The sequence below is a fragment of the Ictalurus furcatus genome, chromosome 22, assembly GCF_023375685.1.
Source record: "Ictalurus furcatus strain D&B chromosome 22, Billie_1.0, whole genome shotgun sequence".
NCBI lineage: Eukaryota > Metazoa > Chordata > Actinopteri > Siluriformes > Ictaluridae > Ictalurus > Ictalurus furcatus.
In genome coordinates this window covers 13,267,943-13,280,968 of record NC_071276.1, presented here as the reverse complement: position 1 = coordinate 13,280,968, position 13,026 = coordinate 13,267,943, and the positions used below count along the sequence as shown (strand labels likewise).

The 13,026-nt window shown below is 35.9% G+C and overlaps 3 protein-coding genes across 3 annotated transcripts; all 3 read right to left on the bottom strand.

The window, feature by feature from the left end:
* Positions 1-1,744: 1,744 nt before the first annotated feature.
* On the bottom strand, positions 1,745-3,458 carry LOC128599061 (C-X-C motif chemokine 11-6). Its single transcript, XM_053610421.1, has 4 exons — positions 2,513-3,458; positions 2,296-2,422; positions 2,114-2,203; positions 1,745-2,012 (listed from the first exon to the last, which is right to left on the bottom strand). Exons 1-4 carry the CDS (start codon positions 2,568-2,570, stop codon positions 2,000-2,002), a joined length of 288 nt encoding a protein of 95 aa, XP_053466396.1. The 5' UTR covers positions 2,571-3,458; the 3' UTR covers positions 1,745-1,999.
* Positions 3,459-5,247: 1,789 nt separating this feature from the next.
* On the bottom strand, positions 5,248-7,292 carry LOC128599063 (C-X-C motif chemokine 11-6-like). Its single transcript, XM_053610424.1, has 4 exons — positions 7,040-7,292; positions 6,823-6,949; positions 6,641-6,730; positions 5,248-6,539 (listed from the first exon to the last, which is right to left on the bottom strand). The coding sequence occupies exons 1-4, from the start codon at positions 7,095-7,097 to the stop codon at positions 6,527-6,529; spliced, it is 288 nt and encodes a 95-aa protein (XP_053466399.1). The 5' UTR covers positions 7,098-7,292; the 3' UTR covers positions 5,248-6,526.
* Positions 7,293-10,667: 3,375 nt separating this feature from the next.
* Positions 10,668-11,872, bottom strand: LOC128599062 (C-X-C motif chemokine 11-6-like). Its single transcript, XM_053610423.1, has 4 exons — positions 11,446-11,872; positions 11,229-11,355; positions 11,047-11,136; positions 10,668-10,945 (listed from the first exon to the last, which is right to left on the bottom strand). The coding sequence occupies exons 1-4, from the start codon at positions 11,501-11,503 to the stop codon at positions 10,933-10,935; spliced, it is 288 nt and encodes a 95-aa protein (XP_053466398.1). The 5' UTR covers positions 11,504-11,872; the 3' UTR covers positions 10,668-10,932.
* Between the last annotated feature and the right edge of the window lie 1,154 nt (positions 11,873-13,026).

The window sequence follows — 13,026 nt, the reverse complement described above, 5'->3', positions numbered from 1 at the left end:
CATATTTCTTTTGGATAAACCTGTGTTTTGTTCGCAATTGTTTGATATACATAAGAGCAGAGTATTTTTGTAAATTTTCTAAACAAAATATCAGGTTAAACAATAAAGACCATTTTCCCTTCTTTGCTCATATGTACCAAGGGTGCCAATATTAGTGGAGGGCACTGTACATAGTTCTGGATATGAATATTTTGAGCCTGTTTCATTTGTACACTTTTATATGATTATCCATGTTTACCACTGAACCATGGCACACCTCCTTCCGCTGGTCTTGGACTGTACTGAAAATAGAAAGAAATGCTACATGGCTCTGCATTATTTCACATTTATTTTAAATTCTATATCATTAAAGGAGCTGTAGTCAAGCAATAAGACACAATACTAAAAAGGACAATAACATTTTCATTATTATCTTCAAGCACAATGAGAGATACAGAAAATCTTCCCCTTGTTTTTAAAGTATGCTTCTTACTGCCCAGGCAACTGTGAGGTCTAAGCAGTAACTGGATATGAATGTTTACTCAAACATTATATCCTCACACCAGGACATTCCAATGGATTTGATACAAGGAAGTCAGTTTTAAAGCAATGCTTTGTTCCTCTCGTTCAAAGTCAAAGTGCAAACAAACTAGAGCATATTTAATGTTTCAAAAATACTTCATTTTAGTCTTTAAATCATAAATACAGTGTTAAATCTATTGAAAAACAAGCGTACAATTTTATGAAGAAATGAACTATTCTTTCTGCTTAGAAGTTTGTCTTTTTCACTTCCACTAGCAGTTGATTTAGTGCATATTTAAGACATTGCACTGCAAAATATATTATGACTAAATTTAAGTGTTCATCTATAATTATCTGTTTTTCATTTTACTGTATAGAGTAGGCAAAACTGTTCATTATCCCAAACAGTGGGTGAGCGTGTTACTGTAAATAAATTACTGAACAAATTACTGCAGCAAAAAATAAATAAATAAAAATCCTGGCTGCCTTAAAATGAATAATTTCTAATTAAATTATACTAAACTGACTTTAAAAAGTTTAATCAAGTTAAAATTTTAAAGTAATGGGAAAAAACATGTTGTCACAACCTACTGTACAAATTATTACTGTACAAAGAGAGAGAGGAGCAAGAGTGTGGCCTTGAGGCAGAGCATCAACAGGGCAAAGAGAGTGAAAGGCCAGAGAGTAGCCATGAGGTCGAAGGCAACAGTAGTGAGAGAGTGGAAGTCATTGAGTCATGAATGAGACAATGCCACAGCTGGAACATCAACAAAAAGTGAAATAGGAAGCACAGTACCCAAAGCTCAACCTACTGACCCAGCCTTGTGGTCTGACGCAATTTCGCAAAGTTTCAGAGCAGAGGCCTGAACAAATAAAAAAGACATGATCATTCATACTTCAATTCTTTTACCTTAGTTAAAGTTTAATTAATATGGACATATAAGTAAAAACATACAAATATTAATAATAGATGTTGTATGAATAAAAAGGTTAGGAATCATATTTGTTTCAAGTGATGGTGCTTTTCATTTCAAAAGTTTCACAGGTGTGTTTTTCTTACTGCTGAATTCAGTGTTTCAATGATGTGACTGTAGTTTGCTGTAAATGTGTTATAACATGAATGAAGAGTCAGTGTTCATCTCAGTCCACACCTACAAATAATACGGATCAGAAATCTGATATTGGGCAAACATTATAAAAATGTATTGATATCCTGTAATAAGAAACACATTGAATTGCTTTCTGAAGTTTTTAAGCACTTTTATGTGCTGATTTTATTATAATTTAGTACTTTAGTATACAAAAACAATATATATTAAGAAATCTTTCATGTTTCTTTAACAACTATATACATCCAGCAATATACAGAAGGAACGCTCATAAATTAAACAGTTAGACATATCACATGTACACTTTTTACAACATTTAAAATATTTTAAGCAAGCTGTCTCTGTTCTCTCGTCTTCCTCTTCTGTTCAGTAACGACACGGTGCACGCTTTACACTGCACTCCTGCAAAACAGAAACAAATTTTAAAACTTAGTTTTATCTCTTATATAAATAACAGACCAATATTACGATAATGAAACAATATTCAATAAAAATGTACCCACCTTTTCTCTAATGCTGCCGTGATGTATTTCTTAATAAATTCAGATTCCGGATTCAAGCACTTTTTTCCTGCACCATTCTTCAGAGTGACACTACAGAGATAAACAACAAGTTAGATAACTCAATAGAGCTCAGTTATGTTGTATTATACATTGTTATGGATATTAGTAGTTACTGAACTTACATGATTTCCTTATTTTCACAAGTTGCACTCGCAGGATGAATTTCAATCTTGTCAATACGTTGTCGACGAACTACGTTAGCTGCAGGACCCTGACACAAACACCTCCTTACACTGGTCCTGGCCTGTCCTGCAAACAGAAGAACATTTTGAGATATTACAAATCTGTGTAATCCTGTATATCATTAAAAGAGGTGCAGATGAGGATTCAGAATCTTACCTTGTACATGAACAATAAGTAGACAGGCAAACACAACAAAAACTGCAGCAGACTTCATTTTCCTCTTGCTCTTGAACACACTCGATGCTCTGAAGAGTCTCTTAATGATTTTCTGGTCACTGATCAAGAAGCTTGTGTGAATGAATGAGTGTGTTTACTCCTCTTTTATACGCTCAGATCGGTGTTTCCCTGTCTTCCTCCCTATAGTTGAATCGCTTTCACTTCCAGTCGTACTTCCTCTTGAGCTAACTTTCTGATTTCCTGGAACTGGTCTCTTTGATAGTCAGCAGTGACTGAGGCAAAAGTTCATCACTTTGTTTGGGTTTTCATTTAATGGAGTCTGCAACTTTATTATCAAAGCTGACGCATAGCTAAACGTTAAATCTAGATTCTATGCAATCACATATTTGTCACAATTTGAAAGAGCAATGGCCATTGAAGATTATTTTGTTGAATTTCATCAGAGGGGTAAAAGTGCCTAAATTCTTTATTCAAATGAAAGTACAATTACTTGTAGAAAATACTCTGGTAAAGCTTTAAAATTTTTAACTCACTTGAAAGTAGAAAAGTATAAAGTCTTATAATTACTTAAATTATGGAAGTAAAAGTGTAAATATATATTCATTAAAGAAAAAATAACTGCCTCAAGTCACACACGGATTTTAGTTTCTGATTGTAAATTAGTGTCTCTTTCACCAAGGATGTGTGTGAGCACATTAGCTAAATCTAACTAGCAACATCTCTCAAATGTTAGTTATCATGATAATAACTGTGATGGTATTACACTAGCTCCATTCCTACTGTCAAACCTATAAAAGTTCAGATTTATTAGGAATTTCAATCACCTCCTTGTAGCTACCTGATGAATGCCTATATAAAATGACTTTATTATTCTTTGAAGCAGTAAAATATACAGTCATGTATGCATTTATAATCTAGGTATCTAAATGATATTTTCATGATTTCATACTTTTATTTCTCCATGAAATCACTTTTCATAGTTCCGTGTGCAGTGAAATGTTCTGCTCTGAATTTCATATGGATTTGTTACATCACTGATTTCACTGTGGAAAGTGTTTGTCTGGGGTTTTTGTGGAATAGTAGGATTTCAGAGAAAAGAGAAGTGTATATTGCTGGCTCAGTGGTGTAATTAACGTGGAGGAGGATAATAACATACGTCTCCTAAAGCGACATATGAAACTGAAAAGTCATTATTTCTCTCTTCAGTGGAAATGAACTGGGTCATTAAATATGCACGTTTGTGTCCTGTATACAAAGTGTTCAGAATTTCATCTACATCATACTGCAACAGAAGTTCAAATGTGCACATGCTTAAACCTTAACTGTATTTCAACCAAATATCATAGCTTAAAACTGACTTTTACACATGTTTTTTTTCTGTTATTTTTAGTTATAGTCAATGGTAAATATTGCTAAGGTCAAATATCTACTACTTAATTATTATTATTATTATTATTATTATTATTATTATTATTATTATTATTATTATTTTAATGTTTGATTTATGATTTTTTTTTTTTTTGCACATCCTGTTGTCCATCCTGCTTCACTGTGATTACTGTGACTTTATTAAAATACTTACACTGAAAGACAACATTAACTGTTCATTGATAAAAACTACTGGGCACTGAATTTGAAGCATGATGTGTTGTCTGCACCAGATAGTAAAACATGTCCACCCTGTAATGTGAGCATTCAGTATATCTTATTGTAATTTCATATAAGGTTTTTCCAAAACAGGGATTTCTTAGGAAAAGGAGAAGTGTATATTGCTGGCTCAGTGGTGTAATTATAGTGGAAGAGGGTAATTACACGAGTCTCCTTAAAAGTACAAATGAAACTGAAAGGTTATTATTTCTCTCTTCAGTGGAAATGAACTGGGTCATTAAATATACACGTTTGTGTCTTATGATGAAATATTTCTATGCTGATGGGAGTGCTTTTTTCCGGGATAACTCTGCATCCATCCACAGTGCACGTGGGATCACCAATGACTGCATATATGAGTGGGCAATATGGTGCCATTTACTCCCATTCTGCAGTTTTAAAGCTTTTTTTGGGAATTAAAGGTTACCATCTTGTGATAAACGGAGTCCGAGCATGCTCAGTAGATACTACTGCTGGCCCAAATTTTTCCTATTACCTGAAGACACTTAACACAGAAACAGATACTCACATATTCAATTGGAGAAAGAAAAATAAGACATCAGCCGTGAGTGAGAAGAAGCAAGGGTCCAGGTTTATTCGTTCCGTTCCACCACACGAGATCCCCACAGTTTGGGACATCCCAAAATGCAATCTCAAAAACCAGAGCTGAAGCTTTTCTATTTATACAGTTTTCTTAGGGTCAGGATGACCCAGACATCAATATGTTTAGAGTTAGCTATCCCGGAACACCATTACGTACATCAATTGGCACTGTTGAGCGACCCTTATCACGCAGGTGCAGTTCCGGCTCTAAAATATATTTTGTCTTGGTTCACTCTTTAAAAATAACTTGACCTTCTCCGTGTCGCTTCCTGACTGGATTTTCGTTGAGAACGGACACTTTCAAACACACCATCTCTACATTATGAGTAAATTTTATGTTTGTTCTACATTTCTTTTTTTTGTTTATAGTACTTGCATGTACATTACCCCATAATAGTTTTTCATGAAACAGAATATGAAACAGATTAATTTCTGTTTTCTGCATACAAACCAGGCCTCTGTGTGTGTGTGTGTGTGTGTGTGTGTGTGTGTGTGTCTTAGGTGAACATCTGTTCATACAGTCCACCAGCCCAGTGAATTCTCAATAAGATTACATATTACTCATACTAGGTCTCCCTCGTGTTTATTTCATGTATATTTTATATACAACACTACCATTGGGACAGTGGGTCCACTTCTTGCCCAGCCACATTGGTCATGAACACTCCCCTTCTTCATGCTGGTATTGTGGACATTGAGAGCTATTACCTGAAGTGCAGCTAATAATGTTGAATTGCATGCTATCTCAAAGTGATAAGTACAGCATTATTAATCAATTAATATGTAAAATGCTAAATAGAATTTATGCAAGTACTACAGCCAGCCACTAGAGGGCCTCAGAGACATTTTGGCTGCACTTTCAAAGCCCTGATACAAAGCCCACCCACATATATAGTCACTGGGGCTCACTGAGTGATTTGAAGACAATGAAAATGATGTAAATCACATGACATGACCTTCACAGTCTCCAGATCTCAACCCACTTAAAGACCTGTTGGAGAATTTGGAGCTGTGAGACAGTAACAATACCCACGTCACCACCGTGCCACCCAATAACATTAACTGTGTGTACATTTCCTACTAGTTTACATGTGAGAATCATTATGAATATGCAGTAGTGTGACACTGTCAGCAATACCAATCACTGATTATTTATCAGAGAGCAAAATAACAGACGATGCTTTTAATATCGTTTCAAAGGTTTCACAGGTGTGTTTTTCTTACTGCTGAATTCAGTGTTTCAGTGATGTGTGTGTCTGTAGTTTGCTGAATATCTCTGCTGTAGGTGTGGGTGTGGATATTTTAAGTACCTCTCCTCCTCCCATCCTCTCATTACCTCATTAATAATTTCGTGTTATAACATGAATGAAGAGTCAGTTTTCATCTCAGTCCACGCCTACAAATAATACGGATCAGAAATCTGATATTGGGCAAACATTATAAAAATGTATTGATATCCTGTAATAAGAAACACATTGAATTGCTTTCTGAAGTTTTTAAGCACTTTTATGTGCTGATTTTATTATAATTTAGTACTTTAGTATACAAAAACAATATATATTAAGAAATCTTTCATGTTTCTTTAACAACTATATACATCCAGCAATATACAGAAGGAACTCTCATAAATTAAACAGTTAGACATATCACATGTACACTTTTTACAACACTTAAAATATTTTAAGCAAGCTGTCTCTGTTCTCTCGTCTTCCTCTTCTGTTCAGTAACGACATGGTGCATGCTTTACACTGCACTCCTGCAAAACAGAAACAAATTTTAAAACTTAGTTTTATCTCTTATATAAATAACAGACCAATATTACGATAATGAAACAATATTCAATAAAAATGTACCCACCTTTTCTCTAATCCTGCCGTGATGTATTTCTTAATAAATTCAGATTCTGGATTCAAGCACTTTTTTCCTGCACCATTCTTCAGAGTGACACTACAGAGATAAACAAGGAGTTAGATAACTCAATAGAGCTCAGTTATGTTGTATTATACATTGTTATGGATATTAGTAGTTACTGAACTTACATGATTTCCTTATTTTCACAAGTTGCACTCGCAGGATGAATTTCAATCTTGTCAATACGTTGTAGACGAACTACGTTAGCTGCAGGACCCTGACACCAACACCTCCTTACACTGGTCCTGGCCTGTCCTGCAAACAGAAGAACATTTTGAGATATTACAAATCTGTGTAATCCTGTGTATCATTAAAAGAGGTGCAGATGAGGATTCAGAATCTTACCTTGTACATGAACAATAAGTAGACAGGCGAACACAACAAAAACTGCAGCAGACTTCATTTTCCTCTTGCTCTTGAACACACTCGATGCTCTGAAGATTCTCTTAATGATTTTCTGGTCACTGATCAAGAAGCTTGTGTGAATGAATGAGTGTGTTTACTCCTCTTTTATACGCTCAGATCGGTGTTTCCCCGTCTTCCTCCCTATAGTCGTACTTCCTCTGGCGCTAACTTTCTTTTCTCATTTCTTGGAACTGGTTTGTTTGATAGTCAGCAGTGACTGAGGCAAAAGTTCATCACTTTGTTTGGGTTTTCATTTAATGGAGTCTGCAACTTTATTATCAAAGCTGACGCATGGCTAAACGTTAAATCTAGATTCTATGCACAATTTGTCAGAATTTGAAAGATCCATCATAAACTCTTAAATGTACTTAAATTATGAAAATAAATGTACAAGGAAAAAATTCCCAAAAGAAAATGATGTCTGCCTGCAATCACACATTTAGTTCCAAATGTTAAATTAGATAACAACGTGGGAACATATTAGCTAAAGCTAACAAACAGTAGTTCGTTGCTAATCTCTCAAATGTTAGCTACCTCCATAATGACTGTGATGGTCTCATATCAGGTCTCATTCCTTCTGTCACATCCGTTAAAGTTTAGATTTATTAGGAACTCTGATCAAGCCCTTGCAGCTTTCATCCACATTTTGAGACCATGAGCTCTTTAAGACCATGTTGAAATCGAAAGTCCAATATGTGAAATTGCTTCATTAATTTTTGAAGCAGTAAAATATACAGCCGTGCATTTAAAAGCCAGATATCTAATGCACAGCATAAAATATATTCACACATTCATACTTTTTTCTGTAAGAAATCCGTTTTTATCTTTCCATGTGCAGTGAGCTGTTCTATAATGAATTTCATATTGATTTGTTCCATTGCTGATTTCACTGTGGAAATAGTTTGTCTGGGGTTTTTGTGGAATAGTAGGATTACAGAGAAAGGAGAGGTGTATTTTTTTCTGGCTCGACGGTGTAATTAAAATGGAGGACAATAACACATGTCTCCTGAAAGCGACAAATGGAACTGAAATGCCATTATTTCTCTTTTCACTGGAAGTGAACTGGGACATTAAATATGCATATTTGTTTCCTAAATACAAAGTGTTCAGTGTTTTTTTTTTTTTTTTAATTTTTTTTATAAATCATACTGTCATGAAATAGGAGGTTGAGATGGATTCTGAGATTCATTATTTTAATGAAAGGCAGGCAGACAAATCCAAAAACGTTAAGCAAGGTCAAGGTCAGGTGAGGCACAAACAGAAAACAGAAAATCAGGGCTAAGGCAAAAACACAAAAACAAAGAAGCTAGCAAAAGTCAAAAACCAGAACAGTTAACACAGACATATAACATAAATATAATATAAATATGTTAAAGTCCAATGTAAAGTGCTGTTGGTGATCAGTGCCAGGTGTGCATGGTTTAGATATCAGGTGACTGTGAATGTAATAAGGCGCATTTATCTTAGGATGTGTAGTCCTTGGAGACTGTTTGTAGGCTGCGGTGTGTTCTGGGAAACTGAGTTCGCTGACTGTGATGACCGTGGCCTGGGTTTAGGCTGAAGTCACAGAGCCAGCAGCTGCAGGAAATGTGCTGTTCAAAGCAGAAGATAACTTTATTAAATTCTTAATAGTTTCATGTCCGTTGCCCTGTCAGTTGCGTGTGCTGTTTAATGCGCTTTCTTCATTTAGCTGTTAAACTGTCCTGCTGTGGACAAACAGTTAATAATGTAATGTTTATATTTGAAACCTTTTTTGTGTCCATAATGTATGGCATATCCTACATTCATTTACATTTGTTCTCAAAGTCTTCAGTTTGCACATTTTTCAAACACTGGGCAGGATGTAGAATAAAATATTTTTTCAGTATATACAGAAAATATCATTTGTTTTAGTTTGGTCCAGCACATAGCTTGCATATCATCGATATATGTGATGACGTATTTCCCCAGCATGTCCCACAGGACTTCATTTATCAGACGTTGGAAGACAGAGGGGATGCAAGAGAGCCCATACAGCATCCCACAGTACTCATAGTGGCCAGAGGTGGTGCTAAATGCTGTTTTCCACTCATCTCCGTCCTGAATATGCACCACATTGAAAGCACTGTGGAGGTCTAGTTTTGTGAAAACCTGGGCGGAATGAAGTTGTTAGAGGTCTGCCGAGACAAAAGGCAGAGGGTACTGGGATTTGACAGTAAGTTGGTTTAACCCTCGATAGTTGATGTATGGCTAGAGGATGCCCGCTTTCTTTTCCACAAAGAAGAAACCCACGGATATACCCCTGTAGGAGGGGTCGGGGCTGCCACAATAGAAGCATCAGTGCTTGCGGCATTGTTTCTCCCCCTCTCCCTTGCTGAGCTTGGTGTGCCTCAGTTGCATGGGTTCAGAAGAGGCGCTTGCTCCCTGAGAGCCCAGAGTTTCCCGGTGGGGGCAATGACTGTGCAGCAGGTAGTCTAAGCGGATGGCGAGGTTGATGAGGGAGTCAAAAGTGAGCGGTTCAATGTGGCATGCCATCTCCATGAGAACTCATTGAAACGTGCCTTTCAGGGCTGTGTTGTTCCATCCTCTACCAGCTTTATTCCTGCGGAACTTGAGGTCGAACTCTGCTACCCGATGGGAACCTTGGGTTAAGGTCAGGAGCAGCTCCCCAACCTCCTTGCCCTCAGGTGATGACCTTCCTTTGGAGGGTAGAGTCATTATAAATCAATACACATGTTCTGACTGATCATCTTAAGCCTGTGATAACACATTTCTATCCTGATGGGAGTACTCTCTTCCAGGATGACTCTGCCTCCATCCACAGGGCACAAGGGTTTAGTGATTGGTTTGAGGGTATGGAATTGATGTCAATCATATGGTATGGCCTTCACAGTCACTAGATTTCAACCAATTGAGCACATATGTGAGATTATTTTTGGGGGAGAGCAGAGAACCCAGAATAAATGGTAAATGGTCTACACTTATATAGTACTTTTATCCAAAATGCTTTACACTGTGTCTCATTCATCCATTCACACACACACTCACACAACAATGGTAGCAGAGCTGCCATGCAAGGCACTAACTTGCCATCAGGAGCAACTTGGGTATGTGGAGTCATGTGGGCCAGGAATCGAACCGTCAACCCTACGTTTAGTGGACAACCCGCTCTTCCACCTGAGCCACAGCCTCCCCTAATAAATAATAAGAATAAACCCATGCAGACATCGGGAGAACACGCCAAACTCCACACAGACAGTCAGAATTGAAATGGGGCTCAGTGGAGATGTGAAACAGCAACACTACCTGCTTAACCACCATGCCACCACTGACTGTGTGTAACCTTTCACAAAATAACCTTTCACTAGCGTACTTGTGTGAATTATTATGAATATGCAGTAATGAGACACTACTGCTGATTTTGCAGTGAACATTGCTTTTAACACAGGTGAGTTTTTCTTACTGCTGAATTTAGTGTGTCAGTGATGTGTCTGTAGTTTGCTGAACAGCTGAAGCTTATAGGATGTCTGATATTGGCCAAACTTTATAAAAATGTATTTGATGTCTGGCTAATAAGAAACACATTGTACTGTTTTTGGAAGTTTTTAAGCACCGTTAAGTGCTGATTTTATTATAATTTAGTATGTCATGGTACAGAAACAATATATTTTTTTAAAGATCTTGCATGTTTCTTTAACAACTATATACATTGACCCATATGCAGATGTAATGCTCATAAATTAAACAGTTAGATATATCACATGTACACTTTTTACAACACTTAAAATATTTTAAGCAAGATGTCTCTGTTCTCTCGTCTTCCTCTTCTGTTCAGTAACGACACAGTGCATGCTTTACACTGCACTCCTGCAAAACAGAAACAGATTTTAAAACTTAGTTTTATCTCTTATATAAATAACAGACCAATATTACGATAATGAAACAATATTCAATAAAAATGTACCCACCTTTTCTCTAATCCTGCCGTGATGTATTTCTTAGTAAATTCAGATTCTGGATTCAAGCACTTTTTTCCAGCACCATTCTTCAGAGTGACACTACAGAGATAAACAAGAAGTTAGATAACTCAATAGAACTCAGTTATGTTGTATTATACATTGTTATGGATATTAGTAGTTACTGAACTTACATGATTTCCACATTTTCACAAGATGCTCTCGCAGGATGAATTTCAATCTTGTCAATACGTTGTGGATGAACTACGTTAGCTGCAGGACCCTGACACAAACACCTCCTTACACTGGTCCTGGCCTGTCCTGCAAACAGAAGAACATTTTGAGATATTACAAATCTGTGTAATCCTGTGTATCATTAAAAGAGTTGCAGGTGAGGATTCAGAATCTTACCTTGTACATGAACAATAAGTAGACAGGCAAACACAACAAAAACTGCAGCAGACTTCATTTTCCTCTTGCTCTTGAACACACTCGATGCTCTGAAGGTTCTCTTAATGATTTTCTGGTCACTGATCAAGAAGCTTGTGTGAATGAATGAGTGTGTTTACTCCTCTTTTATACGCTCAGATCGGTGTTTCCCTGTCTTCCTCCCTATAGTTGAATCGCTTTCACTTCCTGTCGTACTTCCTCTTGAGCTAACTTTCTGATTTCCTGGAACTGGTCTCTCTGATAGTCAGCAGTGTCTGAGGCAAAAGTTCATCACTTTGTTTGGGTTTTCATTTAATGGCGTCTGCAACTTTATTATCAAAGCTGACGCATAGCTAAACGTTAAATCTAGATTCTATGCAATCACATATTTGTCACAATTTGAAAGAGCAATGGCTATTGAAGATTATTTTGTTGAATTTCATCAGAAGGGGTAAAAATGCCTAAATTCTTTATTCAAATGAAAGTACAATTACTTGTAGAAAATACTCTGGTAAAGCTTTAAAATTTTTAACTCACTTGAAAGTAGAAAAGTATAAAGTCTTATAATTACTTAAATTATGGAAGTAAAAGTGTAAATATATATTCATTAAAGAAAAAATAACTGCCTCAAGTCACACACGGATTTTAGTTTCTGATTGTAAATTAGTGTCTCTTTCACCAAAGATGTGTGTGAGCACATTAGCTAAATCTAACTAGCAACATCTCTCAAATGTTAGTTATCATGATAATAACTGTGATGGTATTACACTAGCTCCATTCCTACTGTCAAACCTATAAAAGTTCAGATTTATTAGGAATTTCAATCACCTCCTTGTAGCTACCTGATGAATGCCTATATAAAATGACTTTATTATTCTTTGAAGCAGTAAAATATACAGTCATGTATGCATTTATAATCTAGGTATCTAAATGATATTTTCATGATTTCATACTTTTATTTCTCCATGAAATCACTTTTCATAGTTCCGTGTGCAGTGAAATGTTCTGCTCTGAATTTCATATGGATTTGTTACATCACTGATTTCACTGTGGAAAGTGTTTGTCTGGGGTTTTTGTGGAATAGTAGGATTTCAGAGAAAAGAGAAGTGTATATTGCTGGCTCAGTGGTGTAATTAACGTGGAGGAGGATAATAACATACGTCTCCTAAAGCGACATATGAAACTGAAAAGTCATTATTTCTCTCTTCAGTGGAAATGAACTGGGTCATTAAATATGCACGTTTGTGTCCTGTATACAAAGTGTTCAGAATTTCATCTACATCATACTGCAACAGAAGTTCAAATGTGCACATGCTTAAACCTTAACTGTATTTCAACCAAATATCATAGCTTAAAACTGACTTTTACACATGTTTTTTTTCTGTTATTTTTAGTTATAGTCAATGGTAAATATTGCTAAGGTCAAATATCTACTACTTAATTATTATTATTATTATTATTATTATTATTATTATTATTATTATTATTATTATTATTTTAATGTTTGATTTATGATTTTTTTTTTTTTGCACATCCTGTTGTCCATCCTGCTTCACTGTGATT